Source organism: Musca autumnalis, unplaced genomic scaffold (genome assembly GCF_047663935.1).
Source record: "Musca autumnalis isolate F117 unplaced genomic scaffold, ASM4766393v1 scaffold_4, whole genome shotgun sequence".
Lineage (NCBI taxonomy): Eukaryota > Metazoa > Arthropoda > Insecta > Diptera > Muscidae > Musca > Musca autumnalis.
This window is the reverse complement of record NW_027411977.1, coordinates 30,676,787-30,700,425: the sequence shown is the minus strand read 5'-3', so window position 1 is coordinate 30,700,425 and position 23,639 is coordinate 30,676,787. Positions and strand designations below refer to the sequence as shown.

The following is a 23,639-nucleotide window of genomic DNA, read 5'->3' as shown; positions in this document are numbered from 1 at the left end:
ATTGTACCAAATTTAGTACCATTTAGTACTTTTCGTACCCATAAGTACAAATTTTCAAAACTACTTCCATTTTACTCTCCAACAGTAGCCTTAGTTCAAAATTTCATGATTCCAGCTCTATCCGTTCGCCCAAATCATAATTGTACTAAATTTAGTACCATTTAGTACTTTTCGTACCCATAAGTACGAATTTTTAAAACTACATCCATTTTACTCTCCAACAGTAGCTTTAGTTCAAAATTTCAGGATTCCAGCTCTATCCGTTCGCCCAAATCATAATTGTACTAAATTTAGTACCATTTAGTACTTTTTCGTACCCATAAGTACGAATTTTCAAAACTACTTCCATTTTACTCTCCAACAGTAGCCTTAGTTCAAAATTTCAGGATTCCAGCTCTATCCGTTCGCCCAAATCATAATTGTACAAAATTTAGTACCATTTAGAACTTTTCGTACACATGTGTACACTTTTCCTAAACCACCTCCTTATGTCAACCGTACGTTTTAACCTTGATTCTCACACCAAATTTCAATATTTTACCTTTATCCGTTCACAAAATACGAATTGGTAAATTTGGTACCAATTCGTATTTTGTGCACTTAGTACTTTTCGTACACTTATAGTTCGAATTTCCAAAAACCCTTTAGCACATCTTTCCTACACTCCATCAGTGACCTTAATTCCAAATTTCAAAGTTCTAGCTCTACCGGTTCGCCAAATACAAACGGTATCATATTTAGTACCGTTTAGTACTTTTCGTACCCTTCCAGTTCGAATTTCCAAAAACCCAGCCTTATCTGACCCCTTCGGACCAAGAGTGATCCACACCCAAAATTTCAGGATTCTAGCTTCAGCCGTTTCGTCTGGGCGTTGATGAATCAATCAGTCAGTCAGTGAGTCAATCACTTTACTCTTTTATTAATATAGATTTCATTGTCAATAGATGGGGTTAACCTTGGCTGATAATGTTATACAAGGTAGGTTCGTTTACTTTTCCAGTAACATTTGCTCAGCAAGAAATCTGGCTTAGGGAACAAAATTTGGCTTTGATATTTCGTCCGATAATTTTAGCCAAGAATAAATTACGCTAATTATGACAGCGAGGGGAGATCTGCTTTGGTTGAACGCCAATAAACATGTGGCGCCCGAGGGTCAAAGGTGTTCCCTCCCCGTGTAATCTTGGAGAACCGGAAACAATAGTACATTTCATCGGTCGTTGCCCAATACTTAAATATGCCATAAGATGAGCTGACCAACTATGCTCTGATCGAAATGAAATTTTTATCACAGGTAGATCTCGTCCCCCAGATCACAATATATCATATATATAACATTTGTTGCGGAAGTCCATACTTCCCAAGATATGGGCCTTTGAAGTTCCAAAAATTCCTTTGTTAAAGGCCAGCTGATAAGAGAAACATTTTGAATTTAAAAATAAGTTGTTCCCGTGCCCTAGATTTGCACATGTCCATAGGAGAAAGTTTTAAATCACCGGCCGAAGGCCGGCTACTTAAAATAATTACAATTTCAAAAAAAAAAAAAAACTTTTTGAGCATAGTGCGTCAACTCAACTTGTTCCTTTAATATTTACGCGCAAGATTTTTTAATCAAATTATAATGTCCCCAAATGAAATAATATATATTTTCAATTTTTTATGTAAATTTATGCAAATTCCTCAAGCAAGCACTAAAATATAGAAAACTTTTATTAGAACAACTTATAATTGCTAATAGAAATTATAATTATAAATTCATTTGATTTATTCCAGAATGTTTTCCAATGAATATTTAATATAAAATGTAAACAAAAATTAATTAAGGCCTCGACACATAAGAAGCAAGAATGCCAAGTCATATCTGGCGAATGACTAAAGACCAAGTTCGACCTAATAAAAAGATTTCAGAATCACATTTAAATGAGATTAATGTGTAAAAACTTCTGGTAGGTATCCGATCGAACTAGATTGACCTTTTCTTCTTTATTCATTAGTCTTTTAATATCCCGTTTAGACTATGCTCGGTTTAGCAAACGTAAATATCTGTATTATAATATAATTAATTTAATAAAATTAATTAAATATACATAATTTAAACTTTTTTATTTAATCTCTGTTGGTTTTTTATTTAATTTTAATTATTTTTTCTTTTCATTTTTCAGGGAAAAATTTTCGAGATACGGACATTAATGAAGAAGTGTGTTAATGGTTATCAAACGATGTCCACCATCAAAACGTCGACGCCAGTAGATTTTTATTGTCCCTGTTTTCTGTGCCAGCAGCAGGCAGTAAAGAAAGAGGGTGAGGGCGAACGACGCCGAGTCAAGAGAGAGAAGGAGGGCGAACAACGCCGAGTCAAGAAGGAGCATGGTTGCCAGAACCATGTGGTTGCTTCAATAGACTTGACAGTGGAGGACGAGCCGCAGCAACAACAACACTTGCGAGAAGTGCAGGAACAGTTGCAGCACCAACAACAACAGCAGATTCAAACCCAACAACAACAACAGGGACATCAGTTGGAAATGCAACAAATGCAAGAACATTACTTGCAACAGCTACAACAGCAGATCGCTCAGTTGCAGTTGCAACAACAACCACAACAGCTGCAACAACAACAACAATCACTGCAACTGCAAGAGCAACTTGCTGGGATTAATTTGGACGAGCCGATGGAATCGGCTCCGGTAAAGGACGAGGAGGAAGAAGATCGGTTCAGTGCCAGTTGCAATAATGACCCTATTATTAATTTACGTGGCTTGGAGGAACTTCCTTTCTTCTTGGGCTACTCTCGGCTTCGGAATCGCTACTGTCTGAGGTAAAATCACTTGATGAATCTAAATTTAAAATAACAATTAAATTTGAAAATAACGTCATTTAATTGTGACAAGAAAAAAATTAACATTCTGTTAACGCAGTCCAAAGCAAGCAGCCGCAAAATATTCAACCAACCAAAGAGCCACAGAATAATCAACCAACTAAACAAAGGAATTAGCCACAAAACCAAAGGAAAATCATCGCAAAATAATCAACCAACCAAAAAGAAAGCAGCCTTAAAACAAGCAACCAACTAAACAAAGGAATTAGCCACAAAACCAAAAAATTAAGAGTACTTACTATATACTTACTAAAGTCTAGAACAATGTATGAATCTTCAAGGGTAGACGACAATGCTCCCATTCCCGCAGCATCATTTCTAGAAGCGCAGCTGTCCAGAATAGATGTAGGTTTTGATGAACAAACAACCAATATTTTAAGGGATTTGTTCAATGAAATGCATGAAAATGAAAGGCTATGTGTACTAACACTCGATGGAATGGAAGTACTATTTTTTCAAGATGTAAAGCGTATAGCATACGTCTTCCAAATACACGGCCTTCATTCTGATTGGGAACTTATATTAGGCATTCGTAGAGATGGGAAATGGGTAAATACCCATTATTTTGGGCATATTGGGTAAAAATGGGTAAGTACCCAGGTATTTACCCAAATTGTGGGTAAAAACTATTATATAAGTAATTTAGGACAAAATTCAGTCTGAAATATTACATGGTCCATTTAATAGTAAATTTTATTAATGTACATTTAAACGGCATACAGAACAAGTTAAAATGAACAATTAAACATATTATTTAAACACAATATTTTTGCAATATTAGATCATAACATCACTGTCACTATCAGTATCACTCCCAATACAAATTATGGAAGAGTTAGGCGTAGAGTGGGTAATACCACTGGACCTGGATGGTGATTCATCCAATATTGGAGATAAATTTAAGATTTCCTCCTCAGGGCATATATTTTTCTGGGAATTACACCTTTGATTTTTCGCTCTATTGCAGAGATTCCAATTGTGAGATATGAAACATATTTTTGCAGCAGTATCTGCACTTAATCTGTTTCTCTTTTTGGAGTGAATAAAACTGTGAGTGCTGAATGAGCGTTCTGTGGCTGCTGATGTGCATGGAGCAGTCAAAATACGAACCGCTATCATTGTAAGCTCTTTTGTGACGCAAACACTGTTCCACCATGTAGTAGGAGATACAGTGGCGGCCATATAATTAAGAACGACATCGTATTAAAAAGTATTTGACTTGCTACGTTCAAAATATTTGAATATTTATATGGAACAAAATTTGTAAATAAAGTACTCGGCAAGCACTTTCAAATAAAGCCAAAACATGTTTTAATTCTCTCTCGTTTATACGAAAGAAATCACGATTTATTAAAATAGTCATAAATCGACCTGGTCACATAATTAAGAACGATATAAGTAAAGGTTACTTTAAGGTAATTTTCATACACAATATGTGAATATATCGTTATGTATTTTAGAAATAGGTTACTTTGATTCATTTTTAGTATCAAATGTTCTTCAATGGTACATATTATTGCGTCTAAGTTTGATAAATAGGGCATACCTAACGTTTTCCAAAATTTGCCCATAATTTGACAAATTTATTTTATTTTTGGGATCTAAAGCCACAGTTTTTGCTTCCTCTCATTCCCTCAATGACGCTCTATATGATACCCTGTGACTGTCGTTCCATAGTCGGCGCTTACTTACCTTTAAATTGGCTTTTATCCCACTTCTTTGAGTCCTTTACGAGGAAATTGTCCGGGAAATAGTTTCGTATGAGCCATTTCCACCTTATAAATCGGCAGGATTGTTGTCTGCAGATAGTAGATAGGAAATAAAAAAAATAATTTCGTTTTGTACAAAAAATTGGCCTAACGGTGCACCGAACAAAAATGAAAGGTTTAATATTCTGAAAGATTTCATTGCACAATGTCTTTGTGGGTGTGGTAGGCATAGTTATGTACGACTTTTTAATCAATGAATCTCATATTAATATCAAAACCAGTCAAATCAATAATTTTTATGGATGAAATACAATTTTTGTATAAACTAATGTCTGATGTACATACACAAAATTATTGTGGAATTCGAGCATTCAAAACATTATGTTAATTAATGTTATATTCGGTGTGGAATTCTTCCAATTTTTGTATAGACCTTATATTATTGTTTCATTTCCTGTCTACTACCTGCACACAACAACCCTAGCGATTTATAAGGTGGAAATGGCTCATTCGAAATTATTTTCCAGACAATTCCCTCGTAGAGGACTCAAAGAAGTGGGGTAAAAACCAATTTAAGGGTAAGTAAGCGTCGATTATGGAACGACAATCACAGGGTATCATATAGAGCGTCATTGAGGGAATGAGAGGAAGCAAAAACTGTGGCTTTAGATCCCAAAAATAAAATAAATTTGTCAAATTATGGGCAAATTTTGGAAAACGTTAGGTATGCCCTATTTATCAAACTTAGACGCAATAATATGTACCATTGAAGAACATTTGATACTAAAAATGAATCAAAGTAACCTATTTCTAAAATACATAACGATATATTCACATATTGTGTATGAAAATTACCTTAAAGTAACCTTTACTTATATCGTTCTTAATTATGTGACCAGGTCGATTTATGACTATTTTAATAAATCGTGATTTCTTTCGTATAAACGAGAGAGAATTAAAACATGTTTTGGCTTTATTTGAAAGTGCTTACCGTGTACTTTATTTACAAATTTTGTTCCATATAAATATTCAAATATTTGGAACGTAGCAAGTCAAATACTTTTTAATACGATGTCGTTCTTAATTATATGGCCGCCACTGTATTTCTTGTACGCAGCTCCATACAAAATCTTTTGACCATAGATCCTCTCTAGCTTTATAGTTTGCTAGATCCGTCATTACATTTACATTAAATTTTAAACCCATATCATGAATAAATTCCATCACAATTAAAAATTCAGATGAATTTAAGTCATGCCCAACGCATATTCCCAGCATTATCGCCAGTGAGAGCTATAAACTTGTACTCACCGTAAACATTCATTACTTTAATAATCTCATCGGCGATATATGCTGAGGTGTGCTTGTTGTCTTCAGTTGCCAAGCTTCGGACAAAAAAAAGTTGATTACACCTTCACTGCGCACATTGCTCCAACCGTCACACTGCAGATGCATGTAACTTACTGCCTTCACTTGCTCAGTAATGTTTTTCGAAGTTTCATCATATATCTTGTTCAAGAACTTGCTGGAAATTGTCTTTCTATTTGGTAATTTAAATGAAGGATTCAATTCTTCGAAAAATTGCTGCCAAAGTGGATGCTCAACCATTGAAAAAGGAGCTCCAGATACAATAATTGCTCTGGCAAGTTTCTCTTCAAGGCTATCTTTGTAGTCATCGCATATTTTGAGGCTCGAGTTTGATGGTGGAAGGGAAGTTGATGCGCTTGAAACATCACTGTAGTGGTTCGAATTTTGCAATTGGGTGTTCTGTTCACTTGGAATCATTTCACTTACTTCACTTCTTAACGTAATTGGGCACTTGACGCAGTTGACCAAATGTTTTGCCATTTTATTAACATTTGGGAATTTGTAAACCGTGTTGCAGTATCTGCAAAGAACTGCCTTTGAGTTGCTTGGATTTGTTGCAAAATGCTTCCATATTCGTTCATTTTTAGGTCTTCCCATCTTAAAAACGATCAAATTTTATTTTTCCATTTTTAGCAGTCTTCACATTTTAACGCATACCTTATCAACAGATTAATCAGATAGATTAGTGTATTTTATACAGGTACAATGCTTTTTTAGCGGTTCTAAATTTTATTTGAAATAATTTTTTAGCCGACTGACAAATAAAAATTTTCAATTTTGTTTTTTTTTTTTTAAATACCCAAATAAACACCCTGAAAAGGTATTTACCCAAGTTTTGGGTAAATACCGGGTAGAATCCCAGCTATAGGCATTCGAGTTTTTTATGACACAGGTAACGCGATAAATATCAAAAATACTACGCATGAAGTTTAAATATCGCCAATAGCATAAACGCTAAAATTGTGTTGAACGTTTTAGATTACGCGGCAGCACATATGAAATTGATGAGAAGGACATTAAACCGATCGTTTAATGAAATTGTGCCAGGGTATATAATACCCATTGCACTTGATTTGATGCATATTATATGCACAATGACTATAACCTTCGCTAACAACGCAATGACTTTCAATAATATTAAAATATCTATGGACTTTATAAGACGTAAACTTCCATGCATAAGATCTGAGTATGAGTTCCGTTTATTCAAAATACGAAATTATGCCTCAGGAAGTTGTAGATTCACTTGTACACTCCACTAATCGTAGATATCTTCAAACAAAAAACTTTGTAAAAGGCATGATCGATTTAGTAGAGTTAATACAATTGCTCTGTTCCAGAACCTACAAGAAGCTACTATTTTTTACTACGATAATACTTTTTCCTTTATGTTATCGAAAAAAATAGTAGAAATTAGTAGATTCTTGCAGTTCTGGAACAGGCCATATATGAGGAATCTTATTCCTTAGAACAGAAAATGTTAAAATTAGAAAGGTTCATTGTATTTTTACGCAAAATTTAGGCAAATACAGCTAGGCCTTGGACAAAAACAATGAAGAATATCCTTCTCATATGGGAAACATATGGTGATGTTCCGCTAAAAAAATTAACTACACATCATAATGTCGAAGCGTTAATTGATAACATTCGACATAAACACAATTTCACGCCAACTGATACACAAGCATCATATTTGAAGTATAGATCTGATGCTGTCATAAAGTACACACGTACTTTAGATAGAAAACTACTGTGGTCTCATATATTTGATAATACATTGCCATCTGACAGGCATTTAGAAAATTAATTTTGCATAAGTTTTTAATTTCACAGATATTTTTGGAAAATGACAAGCGAAGATATTCAATTACTTAAAGAAAAGAAAGAAAGGATATGAAATAAAGGAAAAGAAAGCAAGACTAAGGTAAGTAAGATACAGGTAAGTAAAGAAAGGTAAGTATAAAACGGTAAGTAAAAGTAATAAATAGTACATGTACGAAATCGAGTGGATTTCAACTGTCCATTGGACTTCATCTGACGTTTAAGGAACGGAATTGACAGTTGAAATCGAGTGGATTTCGTAAATGTTAAGCAACCCTTTCAATATCTAATTTCTTATTAATTGAAGCTGCCAGAAGAGGCAAACACAAGGATTATTATTTGTATTATTTTGTACAAAGGCATCCAGGAGATTGAGCTTTATTGGAATGTTTCTTTTAGAACTGGAATCGTTTTATTTAGCATCAAATGCACTATGAGATTCTGGAATCGTCGAAAAATTGCCACTTGCACAATTCAAAATATGGAACTGGCATTGGAATAGGAGGTAAGAGGATACGTTTGGTGTAAACTATTTGAAATTAGTATATAAGATGATTTTAAATAGGTAAAAACTCTGTGGACATAGTCCCCAAGGAAACTGAAGAAATATTTCAAGGTATTGATGTTAAAAATGGTAAGTTTGAAAGTGAGATTGTTTGCAGTCTACATTGCCTACCCGTTTAAGTATTATCAATCATTTGGGCATAGTCGATGGAGAGAAGGGCATCAAATAATAATAAAAAGATTTCAGAATCACATTTAAATTAGATTAACGTGTTAAAGTGTAAAAACTTTTTAGTTCTGGTAGGTGGTATCCGATCGAACTAGATTGACCTTTTCTTATTTATTCATTAGTCATTTAATACCCCGTTTAGACTATGCTTGGTTTAGCAAATCCAGTGGTTTTATGTTGTCATTTTCATACAATATATTCGTAGCAACGTTACCTGGTGATGTTGCACTATTTTCGAGAGCTTTTTAGAGCTCTGAGATTAAAAGTAGATGTGCCAATTTTGTCGTCCTTTCTGGGATCCTCACAAAATAGTTTCTTTATACACAATATCCTTTCAGTATATACATATTTATATTTAAAAAAAATCGTAATTTTATTTAACAAAGAAAAAATATTCTTTCAATTACATGAATTTCGAAATAATTTAACAATTACATGCTAAATTTTGTTGTTGCCACATGCATATTGCCTTAGGGAACATAATCTATAATCGGGATTGTTACTTAAGTAAGAAGTAAAAAAAAAACACTCACAAAAATGCTACTCCCCATAAAAAATGGGAGACAAAATACGTGATGGAGTTGTTTAGGAAAACGGATAAACAAAATGCTAAATGATCTAAGAGTATAATTTACAACAGCTTTTCAATCCATTCCTTTAAGTCACTGAATTCACCATCTTTGGCTGAACCTTCATAGAATTGTATGTTCTGTTGCAGGTGGGACCATTCAAATTCTTTGCCGGGTTTACCCAAATACAAGGGTTTGCTGGCATCATCGTCAGAGGTGGATTGCAGTTTGCGACTGCGTGTATCACGTACCAAATTTCTGTTAAGAATAAAACAACAAATTTTTGTTAAATCTATGATTCACTTACATATTTTTTTTGTAATGTTATACTTACAATTCCTTTTCCAAGGAAGATTTGATAACTTCAACACCCTTGGCCGTTGTTGAATCTTGTTTATTGCAAAATACACAAATTCTGCAGGGACCTGTTGCGGCATCGGTAAGTATGGAATACAGGGCACTAAGGGCAACAAATGGAAATCAGTCGTACGTTAACACATAATCAAATCACTCATTAAAATTCAAAATTTTTTTGTTGTTTTTGTTGACAACTTACTCGGCCACATCACGTATTTCTTTTTGTACTGTCACTGAATCAACCACAAATGCAATACCTTTAGCTGTACGCTTGTATTTTTCAAAACATTTATCACGCACTCTATAGTGACCAGGAATATCAATTAGCCTTGTGCTAAGATTGCCCTTTTTATAGGTACCAACATTTTCGGATATTGATGTAAAAGTCTCGGGGAATTTATTGTATAGAATTTGCATAAACAATGCACTTTTTCCTGCCTCACTGATGCCGCTTAAGAGGATATCTCGTCTGGCAGATGATTTTTTGCGGAAGATTACAAATAATGCTAAAATTTAGAGCAATAAAAGATTGGATTTATTTATAAACAATTCATTCTTCTTTATAAAACTTACCAACAGCAATGAAGCCTACAATCAAAGCCACCAGAATAGGTGTCATATTAATTTCTGTTAATTTTATGGGTTCACCCCGATGTGTTGCCCTTTGTGCTTTATCCATTTTGTGTGGAGTTTTGTTTTTTAAAACTGTATTCAATCAATCAAACTCTATTTTTTGCAAATAAAACAAAATATTACAACTGCATTCCCTCCTCTTGACCAACTTGTGTTTTCTATTGACGATGTATGAAGAACAAGCATTGAATTTTGACGTTTTAACGTCATCAATTGTTCGGTGATTATTTAGATATGGAGTAATCGAGTAATCACTTTGTTTAGCTTTGACATTGCCATAAAAGAGCTGCCAGATTTGAATTTCTGTGTGGAAATTTGGGAATTAAATAAGTCCCGGTCCACACTAGAGTGATTTAAATGAAATAATTTTATGAAATTAGTCGTTCTTAGATCGAGTTCCCCACTACAGCAATTTCATAAAATTACTTTAGTATGGAACTCGATCTAGGAATGCATGAAAATTGTTCAATGAAATCACTATAGTGTGGATCGGAACTAAAAAACTACTAATCTGTGACACTTGGATCCTGGGAATCTAAAATGCAAACATTTCAACGCAGACTTGTAGCCTGTTTCTTTCACACACACTATACTTTCGTTTAGTTTGGCTTTGGCCCATGGTAGAACAAATACAAGTTAATACTACAATAAATACAACTCGAACAACAACCACAAAGGAATTTGTTTTTGTTTGTAAACCTTAGTGTCAACGTAAATGTAAACAAAACAAGGAAATGTCTATAAATTATTGGAATTTAAAAAACTAATAATTTTTCACATTTGATTGAATATTTTGGAAAACATGAATGAAAACTCGTTAGATTTTCAATTTGAATGTTTCCATATCATTCCACTAAATGCATAATTTCTCGCAGAAAGTAGAATACTTGCAAAAATGTTTCGGTTCGCTGGTAATTCATTGAAAAAAGAGAAGATGTTTCAATCATTTGCTTTTGAAAACAAAAAAGCACATGTTTATTAGGGCTTTATTCTTTTCAAGTTTAAGAAAATACCACACATATTAACAAATATTGTACCGCCTCTATAAGCGGTGTTTTAGTGTGCGGCATGTCGTTCGGACCTGGAGGAGGTTACATGTCAATGATATGAAGCCGTCTTTATGGGAAATAGTTTTTTTTCTGATGAATAAATTTGTTCTTCAAAAATATATATCCCTAATATACATCGAACATAGAAATAAATACATAAAATGTCGAATGGAATTTGACACTAACACTACAACCCAGTTCAGTCAGCTGGGTATTGCTGCTACCTTTTCTTGTTCTACCATGGCTTTGGCCTTTAAACGCCGGCTACGCGTTAAAATTTCCTTTTAAAAAGTTTTCGTAGAAACATTGAAGGCCCATATCTCGGAAAGTATGGACTTTCGCAACATAAATTGTATACCGTTGTAATCAGGGCCCCAAAGGCTACAACCAGTACATATAACAAGGTGATAGTCTGTATTTCGGTGCGTTTGATATTTTTTAGCGTGGATACTTGCTCTTAATGCATGAATTTGACATATGCATTTTTATTACAGAGTATGTACTGATTTGCGGAGGGAACAAGTAAAAAAGTATCAGTCAGCTTTGCTGACAGAGATATACCCTCAGCCTGTGTATATTGAAACAATTTTTTCCCAAAAAACGTATGTATTTAGAGGATTTTAAAAATTTTGGATGTATGAACCGACCAAAATGTTGATTAGGATTAAAGATCAAAAGTTTTGCGGAGGAGATACTTAAAGGAATGGATCGACATTGACCATTATGGAAGTGGATCTCCAACCACTATATATGGTGCCATAGGGGGTTTTTACACCCTTCGGGCTGTTTGCTCAAGAAGTATGGACTTGCCCCTGAAAAAAATTTTCCCATCGTAATTGAGGCAGCGAATGCAAGTTGCTTCAACAAAAATCTACGTGATTCGATTGCAGGTCTTAAAGTGAACTTATCCGAAATTTTGTGTGGGAGGTACCGGAAGGAGTGGACAAATATAGTCCACATTTGAACCTGATCTATATCTGTTAGATATAAGCTCTGTTCCTTTACGTGCAAGAATCTTCAAGTTTTACCACTTTTCACTCGAAAAGCGTTCCTTTAGTTCAAACACCATACAATTCATATGGGAGCAGTTTACAACTTTTGCGGGTTTTACCACTTTCAAAAGTAAAGGAACAGACAAAAATTAGGATGTGTAAAGTATGGACCAATTCGGCCACTCCCTTCAAGAGTTACCGTACGAACAATTTTTCCGAACATTTTTGAACTATTGTGGGGGAGGTACCTGAAGGAGTAGACCGGTATGGCTTATCTTCGAACTTAAACTATGTTTGGACAAAATATTACTAAGGCCAACTTTTGGACCGAATCGGCAAATCCGTTCGAGAGTTATCTTGCACTCCAACCACCTCACACGGTGTCACAGATTTTTTTTGCTATTTTCTCAGGAAGTGTGGACTTGCCCCTGATGAAACTTGTACCGTCGTATAGGAGGCAGGGAATACAAGTTGCTAAAACAAAAATCTAAGCGATTCGAGAGCAGGTCCTAAACTGAACTTATTCCAAATTTTGTGTGGGAGGTTCCCGAAGGAGTGGACCGATTGAGTCCATATTGGAAACTCATCTAAGTCTGGTTGACATTTCACGATTTGCAGAGTATGGACCAAATCGGTTACTCCCTTCAAAAGTTATCGTACGTACAAATTATCCGAACATTTTCGAACTTTTGTGGGGGACAAATATTGGACAAAATATTACGAAAGCCAAATTTTGGATCGAATCGATTGATCCGTTCGAGAGTTATCGTGCGCTCCAGCCAGACAGACGGACGGACATTTCGTCCAAACATACTTGGGGTCTAAAACATTATTTCGATAAGGCACATTTTGCCCGTATGAAAGAGTATATACCCTCGTTAGCATAAATGCTGAGGGTATAAAAAATAGAATCCAAAGAAGAAACGAAAACGCATTAGAGAATATCAATTATTTCATTTTTCTAACGCATCGCAATACAGAGAAACCCCCAGGCCTTAAACCTGACTTATGCTTGGTTTACATTTACGAAATCCACTCGATTTCAACTGTAAATTCCTTTGCGTATACGTCAAATGAAAACACATCTGAAATCCATTGGATTTCGTTTGACGTTTAATCAGTGGAATTGACAGTTGAAATCGAGTGGATTTCGTAAATGTTAACTTACTATTAAGCCTTAAAATCTTCCAAATTTGCATGTATGGGTGGGAGAATTTAATCCCTTCTGGCCGAATAAGAATTAGTGTAGAAATACGTTCAGAACAATTATACATGCTAACTAGCACCCGAAAGTTCGATGAAACTTTGATGATTAATTAGCATTCTTAATGTAATATTAGAGAAGTCAAGGTCTAATTGGCCGTTAAATGCGAGCAAAGTCGGAGAGTTGTCCAAAAGCTTTTAGTTGACGTTAAGAACCTAGAGTTTTCACAAAACAATTCTGAGAGTTTTCACAAAACAATTCAAAATCAAGCCAAAATAATTACACCAAAAAAAGCCATGAATTATTCTATTATTGGAATTGATTTATTTTGAATAAATAACACATATATCCTTTGCAAAGACATATTGTCAAGTAGTTTTCATCTTTATATTGATTAGGCAAACTTTGAATGCTGTAGATAGATGGTTGTTAATATAATTAATATAGCCATTGGTAGCAGTTTATAAGTTACTTATTACGGAAGTTTGTTATGCATGCGATTGATAAAAATGTAAACACCGAATAGTAGTCGTCTTTGTATTTTGGATTATTATAAGAAAATGATATACTTGAAGATATGAATTGCAGAATTGAATGCTTGATATTGTTTCAATTTCAAAATGTTTATAGATTTTTTTTGGCTAATTTTGCCATACAAAATTGCTAGTAGGTTTTTTCCCTATTTTGTGTATACAATAAAAAATGGTGCTGGTTTTTTTTTTTTTGTAAGAGCATAAATTAAATATAAGCCATATATATTTTTTATATATTGTTGGGGGTTTTTTAAAGTGAAATTATAAGATTAAAATTGTATTGTAGAAAAAATATATAAAAGCAAATTTAATTTTGGAAAAGAGTTCGTGTAAACTCAACATAGTCTAAAGCATCTTTAATGGGTTGTCCAGAGCGGGGTTCGTTATAAGGCTTCATTCGTTGCACACAATAGTCCGCCATGTCCTTGGTAAGATTCTGTAAAATAGTAAAGTAAATTACAAATTTGTCTTTTGTTCCAATCAATGTTGTTCTTGTTGTACTTACGCAATATAATTCTTCCTTGGTAACATAGGGACGATCGGAGGCAGTTATGGCGCGGAAAGCATTTTCGATTTCTTCGTAGGATTGTACATTTTCAGTTTCCTTGGAAATCATAAATGCAATATATTCTTGCAGGGATACATAGCCATCGCGGTTAGGATCGACAATATCAAGAATGGCCTCAAATTCTGGATCGGGTTGTCCCTCTTCAACCATGGGCAGATCATAGCCGAGAGCACGTAAGCAGGATTTGAATTCTTGTTGATTTAATTTGCCGCTCTTATCCTTGTCGAAATGTTTGAACATCATGGAGAATTCCTTAAGGGAATCTTCCGATACACCCGAATGATTGCGTGCCTGTATTTGTTGTTCCAAATTGTGTTGCATTCTCATTGATAGTTGATCCAATTGATCCCATTGTTGGGCCAAACCGACAGTTGAATGTTCCGTATAACGATTATCCAAGATCAAATGTTCTTCAAGTAGGGCGCCAAGTTCTTCGATTTTCTTTAGATCAACACGACGGGCACGTACTTCTGTGGCTTTGACGCGAAGTGCTTCCAGTTGTTGTTCCAAAGAACCGGAACCTTCCATCATAGATGTTCTAAGCAGAGGCGCGGGTAAGAAGAAAACAAATGGGAAAAATTAAATGTTAGTAAGTCTTGACAGTGAAGAATATATTGAGGTTAGAATGAAGGCCAGTGTTTATTTTTGTGCTATGGTTAATAATTGTAATAATTGTTTGGCAATGTTATAAATAGGCTGTATATTTATATGTATATAAATTAAGAATGCCTAATACTAAAGTCATTATGAACAAGGGTCTGTAAAAACACTTCTCTAAACCTAATCAATATCTTATACATATATAATATTTTTTATTGGTTATATTTTATTGTTTATTGGAGTTATTGATGAGATCAGATTTACTTTAGACAAGAGTCAGTTTTGAGGAGAAAGAAATTGTTCTCTATCCCTCTCCTCTCTCTTTGAAACAAACGGAAAGAAAGCAAAATTGTCTAATGTATTTCTCGACTAAATATTATTTTATAAAATATGTATTAATAAAATGGTTACATACGATATTTTAAAGGAACAAAAACTAATCTCAATGTAACATAACCTAAAATAGCCTATAAATAATACACTAAAACCTCGATATACGCTGTTTCGATTTGCGTTAACAAAAAATAAAAGATTTGCGTTATAAAACATAATGTGGCTTTGAATCTCCCGAAGAGGACATTCACGTCTCACGAAGAAAGAATTAGAAACATTTATTGTCCTTTGCCTCGCAACATACATTAGAGGAAGAATCACCTGCATCTAATAGTTTTACCGCAGAAAAAAGAGGTTTAATGGTCACTGAAATATCAGAAGCTATGCAACTTATTACCAAAGCAATCGATCTATTTTTAGACAACGATCCCATGAAAATTGCAGCGGCAATTTCAATGGAAGCTATTAACCAACATAGCGCCGAGAATTTTTTTGCGAGAAAACTTAAAATTGTTTATGAAAATTAAAATTAACAACAATGGGATTAAGCCAGACTATTTTGAAAAACGAAATTGTATTAGCTATCCCAATAAAAAACGACGCCACCAATGTTCGATATGAAAGTTATATTTTTTCTCTAAAACGTATAGTTTTCCCGCAATCGGGCCTACTTTTTAAAGTAACAAAAACTTTTAAAGTGCCAAAAAAAACGATTGTTGAAGAAAAAAAAAATGAAAATAATTTTAAGGAATGAATTTATAATATTCTTTGTTAAGTTTTTCATAAATGGACTGATGTTGATCTGTTTTATATGCTAATAATAATATTTTTTATATACCAATTGTAGCAATGAATGATAAGAATCACATTTGTTTGAATTTTTAATGCACAATTTAGGAATTAAATTCCAAAAAAATATTTTTGGAACCAATTAAAAAATTCTTCAAAATTGTGTTTCGATTTGCCATGTTTCACATTGCGTTGAAGTTCGCCGGAACCAATCCTTAACGCAAATCGAGGTATTACTGTAGTTGTTTAATTGTAAATTGTATATTTTTACACAAGCATGGACTCGTATGAATAATATTGGATAAATTGGACGTTAAATATGTTGGTTTACATACATAACCTCAAAAAAAAAAACAGAATGGGATTTAAGAGACAATATCGATGACCAACCTTTATCTATCGTAAACTCTTTATTAATTAAACATCTTATGAAATACAAAATATAAAAAGAAAATTTACACCATTTGTTTTTGTTGAAATAGACCCAAAGCATTAAAAATGATCCTATTCAAAATTGATAAGGTTTTGCTTGGTGAAAACTTGCAGGAATTGGCATGTCACTGAAGAAGAACGAGTTCACACTGAATCTTTCGGTCCTTCCTGAATTTCCGGTCGTTCTCTTTACAAAAACAGCGATAAGAAAGTGGTATATGTTATGTTATATGAGAACAAACTAAAGTATGGTATATAGGCAAAGAGGAAAGAAGAAGAGACATTCAACGCAGGGATGGATGCGTTAAGCATCTCTATTCCCACATTTGCCTGTTTTTATACCCTCAGCATTTATGCTAACGATGGTATATACGCTTTCATACGGGCAAAATGTGCCTCATCGAAATAATGGTTTAATCGAAATAATATATGTGTTTCAGACAATTTGGAGTCGATTTACCTCCCCCACAAAAGTTCGAAAATGCAAAATTTGTGCGGACGATAACTCTTGAAGGGAATAACCGATTTGAACCATACTTTGCACATCGTGATATTTCTACCAAACTTAGATGAGGTTCCAATATGGACTCAATCGGTCCACGCCTTCGGATATCTCCCACACAAAATTTCGGAAAAGTTCAGTTTAGGACCTGCTCTCGAATCGCTTTGATTTTTGTTGCAACAACTTGTATTCACTACCCCCCATACGACGGTACAAGTTTCATCAGGGGCAAGTCCATACTTTCTGAGAAAATAGACTAAAAGTTGCAAAAAGCCCCTATGACACCGTGTGTAGTGGTTGGAGCGCAAGATAACTCTCGAACGGATCTGCAAATTCGGTCCAAAATTTGGCCTTCGTAATATTTTGTCCAAACATAGTTTAAATTCGAAGATAAGCCATATCGGTCCATTCCTTCAGGTACCTCACCCACAAAAGTTGAAAAATGTTCGGAAAAATTGTGCGCACGATAACTTTTGAACGGAGTGACCTATGGAATCCATACTTTGCACATCCTAATATATCTACCAGATATAGAACAGGTTCGAATATGGACTATATTTGTCCACTCCTTCTGGTACCTCTCACATAAAATTTCGGATAAGTTCACTTTAAGACCTGCTCTCGAATCACTTTGATTTTTGTTGAAGCTATTTGCATTCGCTACCTCCATTACGGCGATAAAATTTTTTTCAGCGGCAAGTCCATATTTCTTAGGAAAACAGCCCGAAAGGTGTAAAAATCTCTATGTCACCATATGTGGCTTTCGGAGAGCACGATAACTCTCGAACTGTTCAACCGATTTGGTCCAACATTTGGTCTTCGTCATATTATATACAAACTTAGTTTCATGGGGCAATACCGGTCCACAACTTCCGGTACTTCTCCCAAAAATTTGAAAAATGTCACTAAAATGCTAGTACGATATCACTTGGTTGCCCCAACCAATTTGGTCCAAACTTTGGATCCCCAAATATGTCAAAATTTAGTTTAACTTCTAAAATGGCCCATATCGGTCCTCCCTAGGGGTACCTCCCCCACAAAGGTTCAACATTTGTATCTTAGTGCAGTTAATTCCTAATCCACATTCTTGTCGGCAATTTCAAATTTCCAAAAAGGGCCACAAAATTCTGAAGAGACCTTAAATACATTCGATCTGTCCGAAGGTGAAAGTTTCACTTCACATTGGCTGAGGGTATATATCTGTCGGCATAGCCGACTGACACTTTTTTACTTGTTACTTATTAATTGCTATGTTCCAGAACCTGCAAGAAGCTACTATTTTTTACCACGATAACATTTTTTCCTTTATGTTATCGGAAAAAATAGTAAAAATTAGTAGATTCTTGCAGTTCTGGAACAGACCATTTATTTAATACTGCTTAAGTTTTTCTCCTGCAATCCTCTCAATAAACTCCCTCTTTTAATTGACATTCTTAATAGTACCTTTACGAAATCGAGTGGACTTCAACTGTCAATTCCATTGCGTATACGTCAAATGAAATCTTATCTGAAATCCATTGAATTTCATTTGATGTTTGAGCAATGGAATTGACAGTTGAAATCGAGGGGATTTCACAAATGTATACCTAGCATAAGTCCTTGGTCACAATAGAATGGTTTCATTAAGTAATATTTTTGTGCTAATTACTGTAGTGGGGAACTCGATCTAAGAATTCTTAAAGTTTCAATGAAACCACTCAGTGTGACCTTCGACTAACAATATCAAAGACATAGAACTAACTATAAAGAATGTTAAAATACCGATTAAGCTCAATTCGGCTTATACAAATTGTAGGAAAGCAAAAATTTGGACTCAGAATTGTATTCCATTAGCAGTTTCGAGTTCATTGAGTATGATCTTAGCGGTTAAAATCGCCTGAAATGGTTAACTAATTAACAGAATACTGTTATGATATCGCAACAACAGAGCTTAACTCCATCTATTGACAAACGTTACAATTGAGCTTTCCAATCTTTATGTATTTGTATCTTTGACAAGATTTGGCACGAAATTCTAGGACGCTTTACACATTGTATATCACATATTCAACACATTATTCGTGGTTTTATAAACACGATTATCAGTTGCAGGACTTCGCTGTTGCTGTTTATGATCTTTATGGTATTTTCTAAACTATTTCTGCATTAACTTGCTCATCGACAAAATACTATGTCAACATCAAAAAATTAAAGCCAAACGTAAAACATGCAACATAAAATGATTAAAATAAAGCTTCAATTAAACCGCATATTATATAAAAAATATACAAATCTCTTCTATATACAAATCTAGTAGATATCCATTGTATTTATGTACACGCTTTATTGCTGTTGTTAAGGGCATTATTAACTCGGCGAGGCTATTTTTGCTTGAAGTTGGAACAAAGTCCATAATCAGCTTAAATTCCACAATGAATTTGGAATTTGTTGTTAGTTTTTGTATAGCTTGAATTTGTACAAAATTGAAAATTGTTAGAAAAACAACAACAGACACATATGAGGTAATATATCTTTAAGAAAGACAATAGACTTAGTTAACATTAGTAAAACACACTAATGTCGTTTGCAAAACATAATAAAATATTTGATGATTACCCTTGACCATTATAACCCAGCATATAATACCTAGAATAAAATATATAATGGAAATAAAATAAAAATGTTCAGTGTATAGTGCATTTTTTCTGGTGCGTTTGTGGGTGCCGCCGCTGTCCATTAAATTCCTTCACATGTTTCTTCAGTATAAATTCGTTTGCTTCTTTTTAATGACAAACTTACCTAGTCTCGGTTAGCCACTGATGGAATAGATTGGCATGTTTAGCGAATTCTTTGCGTAGTTTATCGTTTTCTTCCTGACGTTTGGCCTCCTTGGCCAATTCGCCATCTCGTTCCTCTATGATCTTTTGTAAGTTGCGCCAGGTTTCCTCAAGAGCTTCCATGGTGAACCAGGTATAGGGGTTGGGTCCAACATTGAAGCTCTTTATCTTTTGGTCAAGAGCTGCCAGGGCCTTAAAGTCAGCTTCGGCTGATGACAACGATGCCTGGAATTGGGCATGGGCATCGCGTAAGGCGCGAATTTCTTCGATCGAATTGCAACGAACAGGATCGGTAAGATCTTCTTCGGCATTTTCGAACCAAGAATTAAAGGCCGAGGCCTTCTTGGCGAATGTCAAGTAGAGTTCTTCGATTTGACGGAATTGCTCCTGCATGGCCAAGAGGCGTTGCTTACGGGTCTCGGAGGCATCACGCAATTTCTGCCAGCGTGAAATGACATCTTCATGACGTTTCAAAATGGCTGGGGATTGGGCATGATTGGCATTGATAAGTTGATCCTTAAGGGCGGTAATGTTATGGATACCCTCTTGTTCGAAAGCGTTAAGACCTGTGGGAAGAAGAAGGAAAAATTAACAATTTATTAAAAGAAATTCATCAAGAAGGCATATTTCACATAACAGAATTACGATATTACCTAATAGCACGTTAACATTGCAGCTTTAGGCGAATTAATTTACAATAATACACTGGATTTACTAACAATGTAAACGTACTATTGGTCATTAATTGTACAAGAATAAAGTACTGCCAGATCAACATTTGATTTTGGTGGTATTTGCGCTTTATTCTTTTGCAGCTAATGACTTTAGCGAGACTATAATTTTGCTTATTTTATTTGCCCCCCTTTTCCATTCTTCTTCTTGTTCCACACAACTTACCAGCATCAAATGTCTCCTGTTTGGTTAACAAAGTTTGCACAGTCGAAAGATCACGTCCATATTCATCGGAACGCACATAGTTCTCCTTATCGGCAATCCAGGATTCCACAACATCAGCCTTCCACATGAATTGCAAATAGGCCGAATTGTCCAACAACGATCCCTTGCGTCTGGCAGCCAAAGCATTCAAATTGTCCAATTTGTTGCGCAACTGTTGGCAACGTTGGCTAATCGAATCACCATGATGATTCTTGGCCTCAACCAAATCGCTACCCTGTTCACAGATCAAGGCACAACGATCCTTGTGGGCAGCAAAATCGGTTTCGAAAGCATCGTGTTTCTTCAAAAGACCTTGAACGGCAGCCATGGAATCACCATAATCATCAACGGACAACAATTGTTGTTTCTCAGTAATCCAGGCTTCCTCTTCTTCGACTTGAGCCAAGAATTGTTGATAGGTCAGTGATTCGTCCAATTTCTGACCACGAGTGGCAGCCAAATTCTTCAATTCAGCCCAAGCTTGGTTGAGAGCCTTGAGACGTTGTTCAATTTCTGGCACACCCAAATTGGAAACATCCATCAATTTTTCACCGGCCTCTTGAACAGCCTGGATAGCTGGTTCATGGGAAGCCAATTCAGCTTCAAGACGCTTATGTTTCTTCTTCAAGTTCTGGACACCGGTCAGATCACGACCATAATCATCAGAACCAACCAACAATTTCTTTTCCTTAATCCAGCTCTCCTCGTCGGCAATATCACGGAAGAATTGATGCAAAGTCAATGCCTCGTTAAGTCTGGCTTGGCGATGGGCAGCCAAATTGCAAATACGTTCATAACGTTCATTGATGCTTTGACGTTTCTCTTGAATGCCGGCACTGTCGAATTGACCACTCTCAACCAAGGAATCAGCTTGCTTGTTCATGTCCTTAATGCGATCTTCATGGGCCACAATATCGGCCTCAACCAATTGATGTTTCTTCATTAGGTTTTGTACGGAAGCCAAGTCCTTGCCAGCGTCTTCAGTGGTCAACAATGATTCAACTTCACCCAACCAGAAGTCCAAATCCTTAACGGCAGCAATGTAGGTACGTTGCTTGTTGGCCTCCTTCAATTTCAATGATTTCTCAGTGGTCTTGTGGGTCAAGTATTCCCATTGATCAGCAATTTGGGTAAGTCTCTTTTGAACGGCATCTTCAGAGCCGGAACATTGTTTCTTGTCAATCAAGTTCTCACCCATGGCCAAAACACTTTGGATACGATCAGCATTGGCGGCCAATTCAGCTTCAAAGGCTTGATGTTTTTGATGTTTCGATTGAATGTTGGCAGGATCCTTGTAGCTTTCCTCAGTGGCCAATTGCAATTTCTCGGCAATCCAGTTTTCGATTTCATCAGCATCACGTGAGAATTGTTGCAAGGTTTGTTCATCTCCCAAACGAGAACGTTTGGTAATAAGACCATCCTTCAAATGACGCCAGCGTTCCAAAACTTGCTTGCGCTTGTCGTCAATTAAATCGGAGGCATAATGATTTTGATTGATCAAGGTATCGGCCAAGACTTGCAAGGCAGCAATTTTTTCCTCATGACCATTAATGGCCTTATCGAAATCTTCATGTTTCTTGATCAAAGCCTCAACATTGTCACCTCTATCGTCAACATCATCGGCATTAAGGAAGGCTTCACGGGCAGACATCCAAGCTTCAGCCAACTCACAATCACGCATGTACAACTGCAAGTCGAGATTTTGTTCCAATTGCAAACGACGTTCGGTCCAGGCCTTTTCCAATTCTTCGCGTGTTTTAGCCAAATCTTCAATTTTCTCCTTAATTTCAGGAGAAGCATAATGGTTGGCTTGCAACAACTCATTGCCAAATTGTTCGAAGGCAGCAAAGGTACCAGCTCTGGCATCGATTTCGGTACGATGTTCCTAAATAAGCAGTTGAGGGGGCGGAAAGAGTTAAAGAAAAAATGCGAATTAACAAAACGAAAAATTTTAAACTGCAATAACAAAAAGGGTGTATCCCAGTGGTTAGACAACAACATGTATATATATGTATAAAGATCTTTGGTTATTTATAAAAATAGAACAACAACAACATATATTTGACACCACACATTGTAGTTTAGTATCCTGCGTTCATTATTGTTATTAATTACACATAAGGATTTTCTTTTTCTTCTTCTTTTTTTCCTTTGGAGCGTAGCAACAACATGTTTTTATTCCAACAGTGATAGATAATGTATTGACATGTATGGATGGATGGATGTGTGGCATGGCATGGCATTGTACAAATTGATGAAGGGTCTTTATGCTTTGTGATTATGTGTATCGGATGTAAAGAAAGGTTTTCTTCTATGTGGCATCTACCTACATAAGTATGTTAAATAGGAAAAAATTACGTGGAAATTCAATAAATTTCTATAGTTGGGTGGTTGAGGCTTGGAATTAATGTGTTTGTTTTTGAAGGATTCATTTGTATTAAATTAAATATGTTCAAGGTACAAAATGACTGATGACACTGTGTGATTTTGAAAACAATCGTAAAATGAAGAACGAATAGAACATGGTAAATTTATCAAGGTGGCACAGAAGGCGAATTCAGGCAATATTCTTCCTTTCCTATTTCATTTTATTGCTAACATTAGGTGTGTACGATAACCCAATAATTTGTACAAATTCGTACAAATTTTTACTGAATGCTGTTCGATAACAAAATTATCCAGCAAAAGAGAGAGAGTTTGGAGAGATTTTGGAGAGTTTTGTGACTGAGAACTTGCAAATTTGTGCTGGGAAAATGTGTCCCGCAAAAATTTGCAAGTCTGATCAGCTGACTTTTAATCACCTGTTCAATGTAAACAACTCGA

At 35.2% G+C, this 23,639-nt stretch overlaps 3 protein-coding genes across 9 annotated transcripts in view; 1 reads left to right on the top strand and 2 right to left on the bottom strand.

Annotated features, from left to right (window-relative positions):
- Positions 1 to 1,959: 1,959 nt before the first annotated feature.
- On the top strand, positions 1,960 to 3,081 carry LOC141403368 (uncharacterized). Its single transcript, XM_073985681.1, has 2 exons — positions 1,960 to 2,032; positions 2,160 to 3,081. The coding sequence occupies exons 1-2, from the start codon at positions 2,015 to 2,017 to the stop codon at positions 2,814 to 2,816; spliced, it is 675 nt and encodes a 224-aa protein (XP_073841782.1). The 5' UTR covers positions 1,960 to 2,014; the 3' UTR covers positions 2,817 to 3,081.
- A 5,770-nt stretch (positions 3,082 to 8,851) lies between these two features.
- Positions 8,852 to 10,249, bottom strand: SrpRbeta (signal recognition particle receptor beta). Its single transcript, XM_073987240.1, has 4 exons — positions 10,003 to 10,249; positions 9,629 to 9,935; positions 9,407 to 9,532; positions 8,852 to 9,330 (listed from the first exon to the last, which is right to left on the bottom strand). Exons 1-4 carry the CDS (start codon positions 10,106 to 10,108, stop codon positions 9,135 to 9,137), a joined length of 735 nt encoding a protein of 244 aa, XP_073843341.1. The 5' UTR covers positions 10,109 to 10,249; the 3' UTR covers positions 8,852 to 9,134.
- Positions 10,250 to 13,608: 3,359 nt separating this feature from the next.
- Positions 13,609 to 23,639, bottom strand: part of alpha-Spec (alpha spectrin) — a 34,100-nt gene continuing 24,069 nt past the window's right edge. For 4 of the 7 annotated variants that reach the window (XM_073982671.1, XM_073982674.1, XM_073982672.1 and 1 more), the window contains 5 exons: positions 20,778 to 22,701; positions 19,843 to 20,446; positions 19,660 to 19,689; positions 14,346 to 14,946; positions 13,609 to 14,276 (listed from right to left, as the gene is read on the bottom strand). In XM_073982671.1, coding sequence (XP_073838772.1) covers positions 14,148 to 14,276; positions 14,346 to 14,946; positions 19,660 to 19,689; positions 19,843 to 20,446; positions 20,778 to 22,701 — 3,288 coding nt within the window. In that variant the 3' untranslated portion in view covers positions 13,609 to 14,147. The remainder of the gene's footprint in view (positions 14,277 to 14,345; positions 14,947 to 19,659; positions 19,690 to 19,842; positions 20,447 to 20,777; positions 22,702 to 23,639) is intronic. The other 3 variants (XM_073982676.1, XM_073982673.1, XM_073982677.1) reach the window with 1 other exon arrangement.

Excerpts from the sequence above, each read along its gene's own strand:
- SrpRbeta (XM_073987240.1), bottom strand. The coding sequence starts at position 10,108 with ATGGATAAAGCACAAAGGGCAACACATCGGGGTGAACCCATAAAATTA. Across the intron at positions 9,936-10,002 it reads TGTAGGCTTCATTGCTGTTG|CATTATTTGTAATCTTCCGC; the intron begins GTAAGTTTTATA and ends TCTAAATTTTAG. Across the intron at positions 9,533-9,628 it reads GAAATACGTGATGTGGCCGA|TGCCCTGTATTCCATACTTA; the intron begins GTAAGTTGTCAA and ends TGTTGCCCTTAG.